This window comes from Cariama cristata, unplaced genomic scaffold (assembly GCF_000690535.1).
Source record: "Cariama cristata isolate BGI_N322 unplaced genomic scaffold, ASM69053v1 scaffold3732, whole genome shotgun sequence".
NCBI lineage: Eukaryota > Metazoa > Chordata > Aves > Cariamiformes > Cariamidae > Cariama > Cariama cristata.
Genome location: NW_009603063.1, coordinates 50,049 through 62,320, shown reverse-complemented (window position 1 = coordinate 62,320; position 12,272 = coordinate 50,049). Strand labels below are relative to the sequence as shown.

The window sequence follows — 12,272 nt, the reverse complement described above, 5'->3', positions numbered from 1 at the left end:
CGAGGTTAAGAGGAGCAGGTGGAAGTGGTTTGGGGTTGAAGGGGAGGCTGGTTGCAGCAGTTCACTGAAGTGGAGGTGTCCTTGGCCCTTTGTCCTTGACTGGAGGGGAGCTGCGCCCAGCTTTGCTGTCAGAGCCTGCCTGGGCTTACGTAAGCGGGAACTGAAAAAGCACGGTTTTGCTCATGGGTTGTGTTTGCAATAGAAGACAGTAAGAAGCTATAAAAGTGGAAACGTGCTGCGTTTTCCACAATCACTTGTCAGTAGGTTCAGAATCATGATATATGTTGTTCATCCAAAATTGCTAGGCAGTTGTTAGAGGGGGATATTAAAATCTCCTATCTACCTGGTCTCTTATCCAAAAGGATATGAATGATAAATGAGTGAATTTTCTGTAGCCATGCTGTAGTTAATCTTAATGGAGATTTCATTCTAAACATCTTTACATAATGCCCATACTGGGAATGTTAAACTCGGGGTTCTGGTTTGTCAGGAAAGAAATCACAGCATGTTTTATTAACAGCATAAGTAGTCAGCACATTCTCCTATTCAGGCATCTGGAAATATCTAGCTCATCCCATACATATGGCACTTCTGTTATCATTACATCTTTGAATTGTATAGTCACTCTCCCCACAGAAACACACTAAAAATGGATATATCTCTAGCCTGACGCTTAACTTATACAAGAATGTACTTATGGGGATACTTTTCTCACAAGGGATATTAGGGCAAAGATTGATTTGATGAAAAGCCCACCTCAGCTAGATGGCTGAAAGGCCTTAATCACTGAACCAGCTTCATTAGGGATTTGGTGAATGCTCTTCTTGCACTACTTTGTCTCCCACATTGCTGTTTGCTTTGGAGACAGTATATATCTCTTTTTGTAAAGGGAAACTTGAACTGTTGTTTTGAATCTTTCTCAGGTGTGAATTGCCCTTTGTTTTTTCCTCTGATCATGGAGCGCTGCAGGAGCTCACCTGAGGAAGGCAGGAAACTTATTTCACTGTACACAAAAAAGTTATAAATGGTATTTTCATCAAGTGAAAAAAACCGAGTTGACTAATGTTAGAAAGAAGGACTTAAGAGACTCTTATCTGGAAAAAACAAATAGCTTTTTTATTCATTCACTGGCATTTAATTGAAGATCAGCAGTTGTTCAGAGACTGTTTCTGATAAAAGAGGAAAATGGAGTGTGTAACTATAACCAAATGCAAGTCATTGCCAGTTATTGGCTAACAGTAAGTAAAGATAACGATCAACTGATTTTTACCTATGTATTTTTTGTATTTCCTTGGAGTACATCTTGGCATAGGCCTATAAGCAGTACCCTGAAATAAGTTTTAAAGAGAGTGAGAAATTTGATTTGAAAGAACACCCAAACTTTCCCCAGTAGAGGTCTTTGTATACCTATTTTCACATTAGATGATCCCTGCTGCACACTTTGCTTAAAAAGCTGTCCTCATGCTATGGTGTTCATGTTGAAAGGCAGAGGGTGATCCTGGTCACCTTCTGATCTTGGAAGAGCAGTCCTGACGCTGCTGTAACTGAATGCTAGCCCAATTTGATCCCTAGATTTGCTAGTGCTTGGGCATTTTAATAAACCTTTTTGTTTTTTTATTCTACCTATGCTGGGTTCTACACCACGTACAGGATCTATGTTAATATTTGTGGACTGTACAATTGTTAGAGCTCTGTTCAGCTCCAGCATTCAAGCACCGAAGGTCCGTTCATTCATATTCTGGCGCCTTAAGCCCTATTGAGCTTTGCACTTACAAGAAGCACGAGAATTTGGAAGATAATGTAGGTAGTCAGCTAGTCCCTTGCATTCTAAAAGTGAGGGAGCATATTAAGTTCTTAATTTCTTTTCTGTAGTGTGATGGATCACACTGAAATTGATCTGTCTGAAATATGGCCACTTACTTGTAGTTTTCAGCCAGACCAGTGAACTGATCTGGTTAAAATGCAGAGGTGCAAAAGTGCTCAAACCAGCACAGTGGGAAATGACCAGGGTAAAAGTGGGTGGAGAATGGGACTGTCCCTTCTGAAAGCAGCATCTCATATTGGCTTAAGATTTTCAGAAACTGCATTTTCAAAGGTGACTTGCTAGTTATACATCCATTTAAAATGTTGGACAATGTGTAGGAAGCTGTATTTTTAGATAGCTCTTCTAAGAGCCGTTTGGAAAAATTTGTTGTGTAGAAACACCTACTATTCAAATCTCACAATTCAGCACATGGATACTGTATGAAGAAGAGACATCTGTCAGATCTCTGACTACTGAACATACAATGCAGCGTAATATGAAACACACAAACCTCAAGTACAGGAAAACTGATTTTTATTTGCTGTCTACTAATTTCAGCAGTATAGTAGTGAGACCGTAAATCTTAGCAGAGATACTACACCAGCTGTAAACCTTCCACCTTCAGTCAGGGCAATCACATGTTACACAGTCTTTCATGCAGTGCCATGGGGTGCTGACACATCCAGAAGGTCTGTAGCCCTTTTGAGACAGAACAGGTGTTTTTTTCCCAGCGTTTATTTTACACGTGTATAGCAGGAATAGCAGTGATGCAAGGTGCAAGTAAGAGAATGATTCCACACCAAAGTTTCCTTACGCACTCTCGTCTCTTTCTCTGTAAAGAAGTCCTTGAGGCTTTCCTGCATGTCACTTTTTTCTATCCTGCACCCCACTGACTCTTCAAGAACTTTCTCAGCCAACAGTGACTGAAAGCAAAACCCCTTTCTTTTCTGATTCTCTGGTATATAAACAATAAGCTCTTGCTCTCTTGAGGCCTGGGGAGAAACATAACAGAGAGAGCAGCACAAAACAATGAGAAACTTAGGCTTATTAAGACCCTAAAGCAGTGAGGGTGTTTCTTGAATCTCATCCCGATCAGTTTTGCTACAAATCTCACACTCACCACTGATGTTTCTTTTTACAAAGCCTAGCCTTTCTTAAAACCCTTGAATGATTGTGGGGTGTCTACTCTGTTCATTCTCTATTTTCACTGGTAAAAATTTTTCCTAACAAATCCCTCTTGCTGCAGTTTAACCCCACAACCTGTTTACCTATATGCCAGATAAAAAGAAAACAAATTCCTCCTTTTCCTTGGAGGATCTTTCTAGACATATAAAGACTGTCATCATGTCTTCCATCAATCTTTTCAGTGTAAAATTAAGACAGAACTCAAATAAATCCCACAATTCCTTCGATGTTTCCTCAAAAGTTATGTTTTTATTGCTGTGGTCTGAATTCTTCCCAGGTGGCCCCCATATTTTTTGAAATGTAGTACCCAAGTTGGACATACTGCTCCAACTAGAAGAGTAGAAGATCATTTCACAAGTTCACAAGTTTATAAATCCAAGTACTTGCCTTTTTTTTGGGGGGGGCGAGACTGACAGTTTTTACTCATGCTTGGTTTGTGATGCAGTAGGTAGTCTAGATCTTTTCCTGCAGAGCTATTGGTGGGATTTTGTTCCTCATCCTGTAATTTTTCAGTTATTTATTCTTGCCTAAATATAAAACCTAGGATTTGTATCTGTTGAATTGCATAATTTTTTTAGACCATTTTTTGTCAGGACTTTTTAAACTCTAATACTGTCCTCCTGTTTACCTGTAGCTCTCCCAGTTTCATGTCATCTGCAAAGCTAGCAAACATGTTTTTCAGATATCTAGATCACCATGAATAATTTAGTGGTATAGTAAGTGGTTTAAGTAGCATTGGGGGAAGAGGTGACAGGAATTTCTTTTAATTAATTGTATAATATTTACAAGATTAAATGTATACTATTTACAGGAAGAAAAAGCCCCCTTTTCTCTCTTGTATCCCTTTTGCTCTTTAAATGCAAAAAATACTATTTCATTTTAGAGCATAAATGTTGGATTTTTTTTATGATTAAAGTTCTTAGAGTAGTATTAACATATTTTGCAAACTACAGCAAATACCACAGTAACCTACACTTTGGTCAAAGTTGCTCATCACCATTATAATTTTGGGACAGATTTAATTTAAAATTTAATTAACTGTTTCAGCAAAGAAAGTGGAAATATGCCAATGTAATTTACTCCTATCACAAGTTGGGAGGCATTGTCAAAGAACAAGCAAGTTATTATACAGAAAGGACTAGATGAGCTTGATGACTGGTGTTACTGGAATGAGATGAAATTCAGATCTATAAATGAAAAGTCATGCACTTAGGGGCAATTCTAATGTAGTACGGGAACACACAGCTGGAGAGTAAGAGGATCACAGAACCACAGAATGATGGCAGGTTGCCACTTGTACATTTTAATGCTCCGCTTTAACATTGAACAAAGACAGTTAATTTTTACAGATTTCTGAGGAGAAGCTGGTAATCTGTTTTCCTTCTGATTTTATTAATCATCAGGATTGTCTGTAGATGAAGGGCTCCTAGACAGCCAGGAAAAGACTCAGAAGTTTCTCGCTGCTCTGTCCTGTCAAAAATCATTCACTCATGTAGAATTTCTTTACATATGACACCGAGCACTTCTTCAACTCTACCTTTACATGGGCCACGAGTGTTTTGCCAAATGATTAAAAGACAAAGTCCACTTCAAGCTTTCAGATGTACCATAGTAATGGGAAGGTGGATACCACTGGTGATAAAATTACTCATAAAATGTACTCATGGCTGTAGGGAGGAAGCTAGACAGCAGTCAGAAGTTACCTATTACCAGAATTATTATTCTTCCATGTTTATATTTTAGGTAAATTTTGACTGTGTTTGAACAATAGTTTTTAAATGTAAGTTATGTTGGATTGGTTTTTGATTGATATTTCCTGTTTGATTTGATAACTTTCCATTCCTATCTCTACTAATTTTATGTTACATTTACTATAGCTATTTTATTTTTGATATAATTACTGTAGCTAATTATTTTAATGTATTTTAAGGATCGTTACTAGTTTGTCTACTGTGGTCTCCTCTTTAGAAATATATATATTTCTCTTTTAGACTGCAAAGATCATACTGCATTTTCTGCCTATTCTGTCTCTAAAATACTTGTTCTTTTCACCTTATAGCCTAGTAAGACTGTACACCCAGGCATCTAAGGCAATGGGATACAATGTCCCACTGGCTATTTTCCTTTTGTCTTTACTTTTCACTGTCTTTCCTAACACCATGCATGTAGATTGTACAGCACTGGTGGAAATCAAATTGAGATCTTGGGTAATTTCAGACCTGTACGATAAGAAACAAATAATAAGACATTTTAACTTAATATACCATTAACAGCAGAATGAAGCTTCTTTTCCATGTTGTGTGAATTAGCCCAGCTTTTCAGCTGCTTGGTTTACTCTAACTTTCATAAGCAGCTGTATAAACACATATGTACATATCCACACATATAAATAATCAAAATACTTTTGAGTTAGAAGTTCCTTTACTCCTCTGTGGATCTGTGCTGCCTCATAATCACCTTATTTTGGGACTAGAGAGCAGCCCCAAGTAAACCACAGTCCTAATTAGAGCCAGCCAGAAGTTTTTATCCAAAGTTTTGTAACAAAAAAAAAATGGTTACATGGAATTGTTTGCAAAATTTCTATTGATTTCATTGAATATTTTGTGAAAGTAGAAAACTCTATAAAACTCTATTAAAAAAAAGGGCTTTTAACATTTTTTTTAAAAAAAAATTGTGTAATGTTTAAATGATTCAACACCATATCAATACTTCTGATGTGGTTAAATTATATTTCTTATTCAATATATTTTTTTCTTAGTTGCGGAAAATTTCAAAACCACTATTTTGATCCAGACAAACTTCATACTCTCACTACAATTACCAAAGAACCAAATTATCAATATTTGTCCCTTTCTTCATTGTCCTTTTTTCAAAGCCATGATGGCGTTTCTTCAGCTGCTGTACTCTTTCCTTCTGCAGCCTTTCTCACTTTAGAGTGACTCTCTGCTTTTTATTACTTTCCACAGCTGCTTTAGTCCTCTTCACAGCTGAAGGACAGGTCATGGCAGAGGGACAGAAGGAAATGACTGCCTGGAGGTCTGAATCTATAGATAGAGCCATGTGTTGCTTGAAAATTTGGAAGAGATTTGGGTACGTGTGAGGGAGGGTACGAAGGAGGGAAGGGCAGAAGGTTGATGGTGGGGAAAGAGAGAGGCTAAAAAAGTTTTATTAGTGCAGCGGGAGAACAAGTATGAAAATCAGTAAGCATAGAAAATAGAGAAAGCAGGAGAGTGAAAAGAAGTAGGATGGCTTTAGGTGGAGTGGTGTCCAAAGGTGATGTCTTATTGATTTGCCACATGGGAGGGGCTTGCAGTGCTCCTGATCATCTCGTCTTGCTCCCTGCTACAGCGGGTGATTTCCGTACAGGAATTCGGCACTGCAGTGAACAGTCAAAACTGCCATCCGTCCCTCTCATTGCTGGCTTTCCTGGGTTTACAAAGAATACACATCCATCAAATATATTGTACAAATTTATTTTAGAAAACCGATACAAGCTATGGTTTAAAATAATCCAGACCGCCGATAATCCAGTCTCAGCAACTGCTTTGGTTGTACCCTGCCTGTGCAACCTCCATTTTTCTATTTCTCTTACTTTGCTATCCCTCCTACTTACTTTCTGTGTCACTTTCACAGTTTTAACAGCTATGGTCTCATCAGCAGTAGCTGCTATGTATTCAAAAGAATTTTTGAGAATCCTGAGACCTGCCTGGTTATATAAAATCGTGTATTTTAGTGCCAGAGTCTCAGTTTAAGCAAGTGTTCGAGCATGCAAAAATTCTTCACCACGTCTGACCAGGATGTACGGATGTGTATCAGCACCACCTCGTGGCAATCAGCGTTATAGCACTTCGTAGGCTCGCACAGGAAATGCCAGGTTTGACTTCAATGACCAGGATCCTTCATTTTTTTTTGCAGGAAGTTAGGTGTGGGCTGTAAAAGGAGAATTTTAAAAAAAAAAAAGTGGAAAAAAAAAAAAAAAGAAAAAGGAAAAGGCATGATGGAATTTTAGCTGCAGTCTTCCTTGGTGCCATTCCAAACCCACAAAAGTGCAAGATTCATCAGTGGTAATGAATTTTTAATTGTTTCCTGCAGTCTTAAAACAAGATTATGCCTTTTTTTTTTTTTTTTCTGTAATTAACAATAAAATCTAACAGGATTCTGCTGCAGGACCACTTTCATTTCCCTAATTAACCCTTCTGCTGCCACTAGTCAGTGCAGCTCCCAGCAGCAGTTTGCTACAGACCGTCCATGACAGAATGCACCAGGTGCGTTTGCCCGCAATGGAAGAGCATGCTCACAGGGAGACCTGCAGGAGTTGGGATGTGTGTGGATGTCTGTGTAGGTGTAAATGGCTATGTGCATATGGTTGAAAAGGAGGAGAAAGAATCGTGTTGCAGTTTATTTAGAAGGCTTCAAAAATACGAATTTGTTGCAGCTGTGCTGGGATATGTGTATTTAGCGAGACAGTAAAATAGGATCATGCTGATTGTATTCTAATTATTGCATTGTTTTAATTTGATAATTGTTTCTTGGGTATATTGTCTTACTTGGAGGTTGTTACTTTTTTATTGCATTTGCTATATTTTTAATGTGCTTACTCAGGAGAAGGACTCCTGAGAATAATTCCTGAGGGCTACAGCAGAGATCCCGTTTATGATTTCAGATCAAAGTATTTGCATTGGGAATATTTTCCACTTGTTCTTTTTAACTGAACTGTCTGGAGACGTTAAGAGGAGATGGTTCTGCTCTTGTTCATGGGAACTGTGAAAAATATAAACAACTGATATGGTATAAGACATAAAAGATCTAAGTGCAGTATGTAATGATTAAAGATCATTTTTTGTTTAATTCAGCTATTTTTCCAGTGCACAGTGTGTTGCCAGGTAGGAGATCTGAACACAGGTGCTTATGCCTGAATCTTGTTTCCTGAACTGGCAGCTCTGCAAAGGCAGGATATTTGTAGTCATAGAGAAGGAGCATCTCACATTGCTTTCAACTGATCCCTCTGGCGTTACATGGCAGTAGTGGATTCTAGGAGTCCTTTCTGGTCCTTACAGCTGGAGAGAGTGTTGGTACAAGGTGCAACTTTCAGGATAATAAGGAGGTGAATTGTCTGGAGTCTCACTCCTCAACATCGAACGAGAATCATTTCAGAACTGTTGATTCCTCACACTGAATGTAGTGGAAAATATCTCCTACTTTATTGACTGGAGTGGATAACATTACCCTTGATAAAGGCAAGAAGATGTTATAGTATTGTATGTGATACTTTTTTTATATGGTCTATAGAATTGGCAATCTATTGTCACAAGCACTAAGTGAATTCTAAACTAAATGTTTTAAGAATTAATTCCTTCAAGACAACACTAAGAGGCCAGTTGCAAAGGAAAATGGTTTGTCTTGAAATAAAAACAAACGAAAAAAACAGTTTCACAGCTGCCTCCTCTTGGATGATGTTTACTGAATTTAACAAGATGACCCACAGAAAATTCTATGAAGGTATATTCCTTTACATTGATTGTAGCTATTTGTGTTGCTCTAATTTTTTTTCTGTTTTTTATATTTTTAGCACTTTTTTATGAGAGAGGCTAAACAGTAATTAAGAGGTGCAGGATGAAAAGATGGCACAATCAGTGCTGGTACCACCAGGACCTGACAGCTTCCGCTATTTCACAAGAGAATCGCTTGCAGCTATTGAGCAGCGTATCAATGAAGAAAAAGCTAAAAAATCCAAACAAGAACGCAAAGATGATGATGATGAAGATGGCCCAAAGCCAAATAGTGACTTGGAGGCAGGAAAGACACTGCCATTTATTTACGGTGACATACCTCCAGGAATGGTGTCCGAGCCCTTGGAAGACCTGGACCCATATTATATCAATAAAAAAGTGAGTGTATTTTGTATTTCTATCAGACTTTAAGAAGATTAAAATACAAGGAACCCTCTCACAGACATAGTATTTCCATTATTTTGGACCTGGTCTTTATGTTTAATACATTCCCCCAGCAGCTGATTTCATTGGCAGAAATCTCAGTTGTAAGAACAGAAGTTAGTAATGAAAGTTTGTGGGACCTGGTCTGTCGGTAGAGATGCATTTAGGCTTATTTTAATGTATCTGGCACTTTACTGAAACTTGTAACTTTCAGTGTTTTACACGCAGAAGAACTGAAGAAGTAGCACAGGAGTTATCTTTAGAATTATTATTTTATGAATTGCTGTATTATAGATGTGAAAGGAGCAAATCTTCACTATGAAACATATCTCAAAGGTAGCTAGACACCTTCTCAGTAGCTTTCTTCACTGTCACGTGGAAAGCCTAGGTTGCATTCTCTTGTTGCTGGGAAGGATAGAGAAGTATGTAAAGGTAATTTCTCAGGATGTGCCAAAGATCGTCCTTGTCCATTTAGTACTCTGTAGAGGCATCATATATCCATCTTAGTCTGGGTGAAAAATTTTTCATATCCAGATTTATGTTGTTCTATGATTGTTATCAAAAAGGAGGTGTTTAAAAGAGGGACATAAATAAAGAGGAGGTAGGAATTCCTCTTGGAGTGTCGACAGAATGTTATGTAATTTTAAAAATAGTTTATAGATATGTTCATTTTTAAAAAAATAAAACCACACATTTCCTTTTTTGTTTAAAGTAGCAACAACAACTGTCGTGGCCAAGCACAAAAGTGCTGAACTTTAGATTTTTGACCATATGGCCTTGGGTTTCCTCCAGAATTCCAGTCCCTCAGATTTTGGCATCGTATGTATTGCACCATCATTATTGAACCAGTAAAGAAGAAATTACCAATGTTGTTTTTAGTTTTTCTGTCTTCATAGTTTTTTTTCTTGTGCTTTCTTTTCTTTCCTGTGGAAATTAGCTAGTGAATGAAAACAAGTGAATTAAAAAAAAAACAAAACAAAAAGCAAAACAAAACACAAAAACCATGAAAGAAAAAAAACTACTTAAAAGAAAAAGGAAGAAAACACCCAAGAATTGTTAGGAGTCAAACTTGAACTAAGTAAAAAACCACAAATTAAGATATTCCCTGCAGGAATTAGGGGTATGCCTCGTCACTAACTTGTTGAAACATTAACAATATAGGCAGACAGAACAGCTTAAAAAAAATCAGCTGTACCTTAAATGTTCATTGCAGAATTTCTAAAACTCAATTTATGCTATGGAGAATCGTGAGTTAAATTTGAAGACAAGATTTTCAATTAAGTATCGTGTTCTAGTCCCTTTACTCAAGTGATTTACCCTGTTGAAGTCTGGAAGTAAAGCAAATGGAATTTGGGTCCAAGTGTTGATCCCTTTCCTTCCTTCTTTCCCAGTTCTGCCGTAGTAAGAGTCTAAATTCGGTGCTGGAAATCTTAAAGTTAGCACACATATTATCGTGCTTTGGAAAACAGACAAGTAATTCTGCAATGAAGCATGGACGTGAAGTAAAATCGTGCTGAACTGCTTGTTCCTGGTTGAGAAATGCATAGTGGTTGTCTCGGTCTTTTCCAACAGCATAGTGGTTTCTACTAGGAGATGTAAGACTCCAAACTACATGTGCGTGACAATCATAATTTCTGCTATTATTTTTCTTGGCGTTCTTTGCATATCTTTGAACACCCTTGTTTAGTTCAGGCTCCGTTTTAAATTTTTTGTATGTCTTGATGAGTCAGCATCCCACAGCTTCATCAGAGTTTTTGTTAGAGTAAAGGGAACAGAAAACATGAAAAACTCTGATTTGAGAGCATATTTTCCTGAACTCCAGGAAGAATAGTAATAGAGTTGAAACACAATGGTAGCAGAGTGCATTACAGACCAATCCTTTCTGCTCTACAGTAAAGGACCAAAGCATGGTGCGAGAAGCAATGGATATCTGGGAATGCAAATACATTCAGTTTGGAAGTGCTGAAAGTTATGATTTCAGATGGGAGGGCATTGTGTTCTCAGGATTTTGGCTGCTGTATTTGGCACAACTGCTCAGAAAGTAAAGCATAATCTTTACAAATGCTACCCTCTGATTCCAGCTGAGGCAGGTCATGGCTACTGGCTGTGCTCCAGGTTTGCATGGCTTATGTTCCCTTTGGGCTTTTTAGGGCTGCCACAATGCTGGCTAGATCCATTTACCTTCAATAAGCATGAACTTTCACCCACGTGTAGAAAGAAGAGATGATAGATTTAGATAGGAATTTCCCCAAATGCATGGAAATCTAAATAATTTAAGAACTTACTGCATGTTAAATAAAGGCTTTATTCTTCTTAATTTCCCAGGTTTTATTAAAACTATTACATTTATAAATGCTTTTTTTTTTAATGTTAGTAGTACACATGAATTATTGCTGAAACTGTGGACAGACAGTAAAAATATATGGATGACTGAGTTCTGTATTAGGTTAAAGTAAAGCATGACATAAGAAAAATAAAATCACAGGTATGAAACTCTCACAGAAAATAGTTGAAAGAAGCAGCGATATATTATTCTTTTCCTAGGGTACAGCAAAAAGTACGTTAGTGTTACGTGAAAAATTGGTTATTGACCACTCTCAATTTCCTTATTTTCATGAAGATCACTCTTGAAATGTAGATCACTTTGTAGTACTATTGTCTTAGTACTTTGATTTGATAATTAGTGCTGGTTATTTGATTCAGGGAATGTTGAAGTTTTAATGGCTCTCTTTTTTTTTTAAAGTTACATACCTCAGTGTATATATTATAAGGTACAAAAAGTATACTAATTCTTCAAATATTATCTACATTTGTACCTTATATACCTGTCTGTTTTCTAGCTAGCAATATCAGGATTACTTACGATTTCTAAATAAACTTACTCAAATGTTTTCATGCAATTATATTTATAGTCATTTGGCTATGTGTAAACTGGATAAGGGGATTGTGATTCTGGAGGAGGTATAAATGGAAGAAGAGTTTGACCAAATGTGATTAATGATGAAATAAAAATGATTCTGGGTTTGAACTTGTAACTTGTTTGTAACTTGGTGTCTTTTAAATGCTATTTTTCATTCTGTGTTTCTTTTTCCAGACCTTTATAGTATTGAATAAAGGGAAGGCAATATTCCGATTCAGTGCCACCTCTGCCCTGTACATGTTAACTCCTTTCAATCCTCTTAGAAAAATAGCTATTAAGATTTTGGTACATTCATATCCTTTTCAAGTGGTTAGTCTAAAACTGTAGTGAATGAAATGTTCCTTAGTGGTTAAATCATTCTCTGGCACATGTCCCATGATCAGTATGATCTATAGTGTTTTGTCCCTCTTCTCTCTACAATTTCTGTCTT

General features: G+C 37.1%; 1 protein-coding gene across 1 annotated transcript in view; it reads left to right on the top strand.

Annotated features, from left to right (window-relative positions):
* Positions 1–8,610: 8,610 nt before the first annotated feature.
* The window catches only part of LOC104157613 (sodium channel protein type 2 subunit alpha), a gene marked incomplete at its 3' end in the record, with an annotated part of 53,705 nt that continues 50,043 nt past the window's right edge, over positions 8,611–12,272 (top strand). The window contains exons 1-2 of the mRNA XM_009695017.1: positions 8,611–8,877; positions 12,017–12,135. Of these exons, the coding sequence (XP_009693319.1) occupies positions 8,611–8,877; positions 12,017–12,135 (386 nt within the window). The remainder of the gene's footprint in view (positions 8,878–12,016; positions 12,136–12,272) is intronic.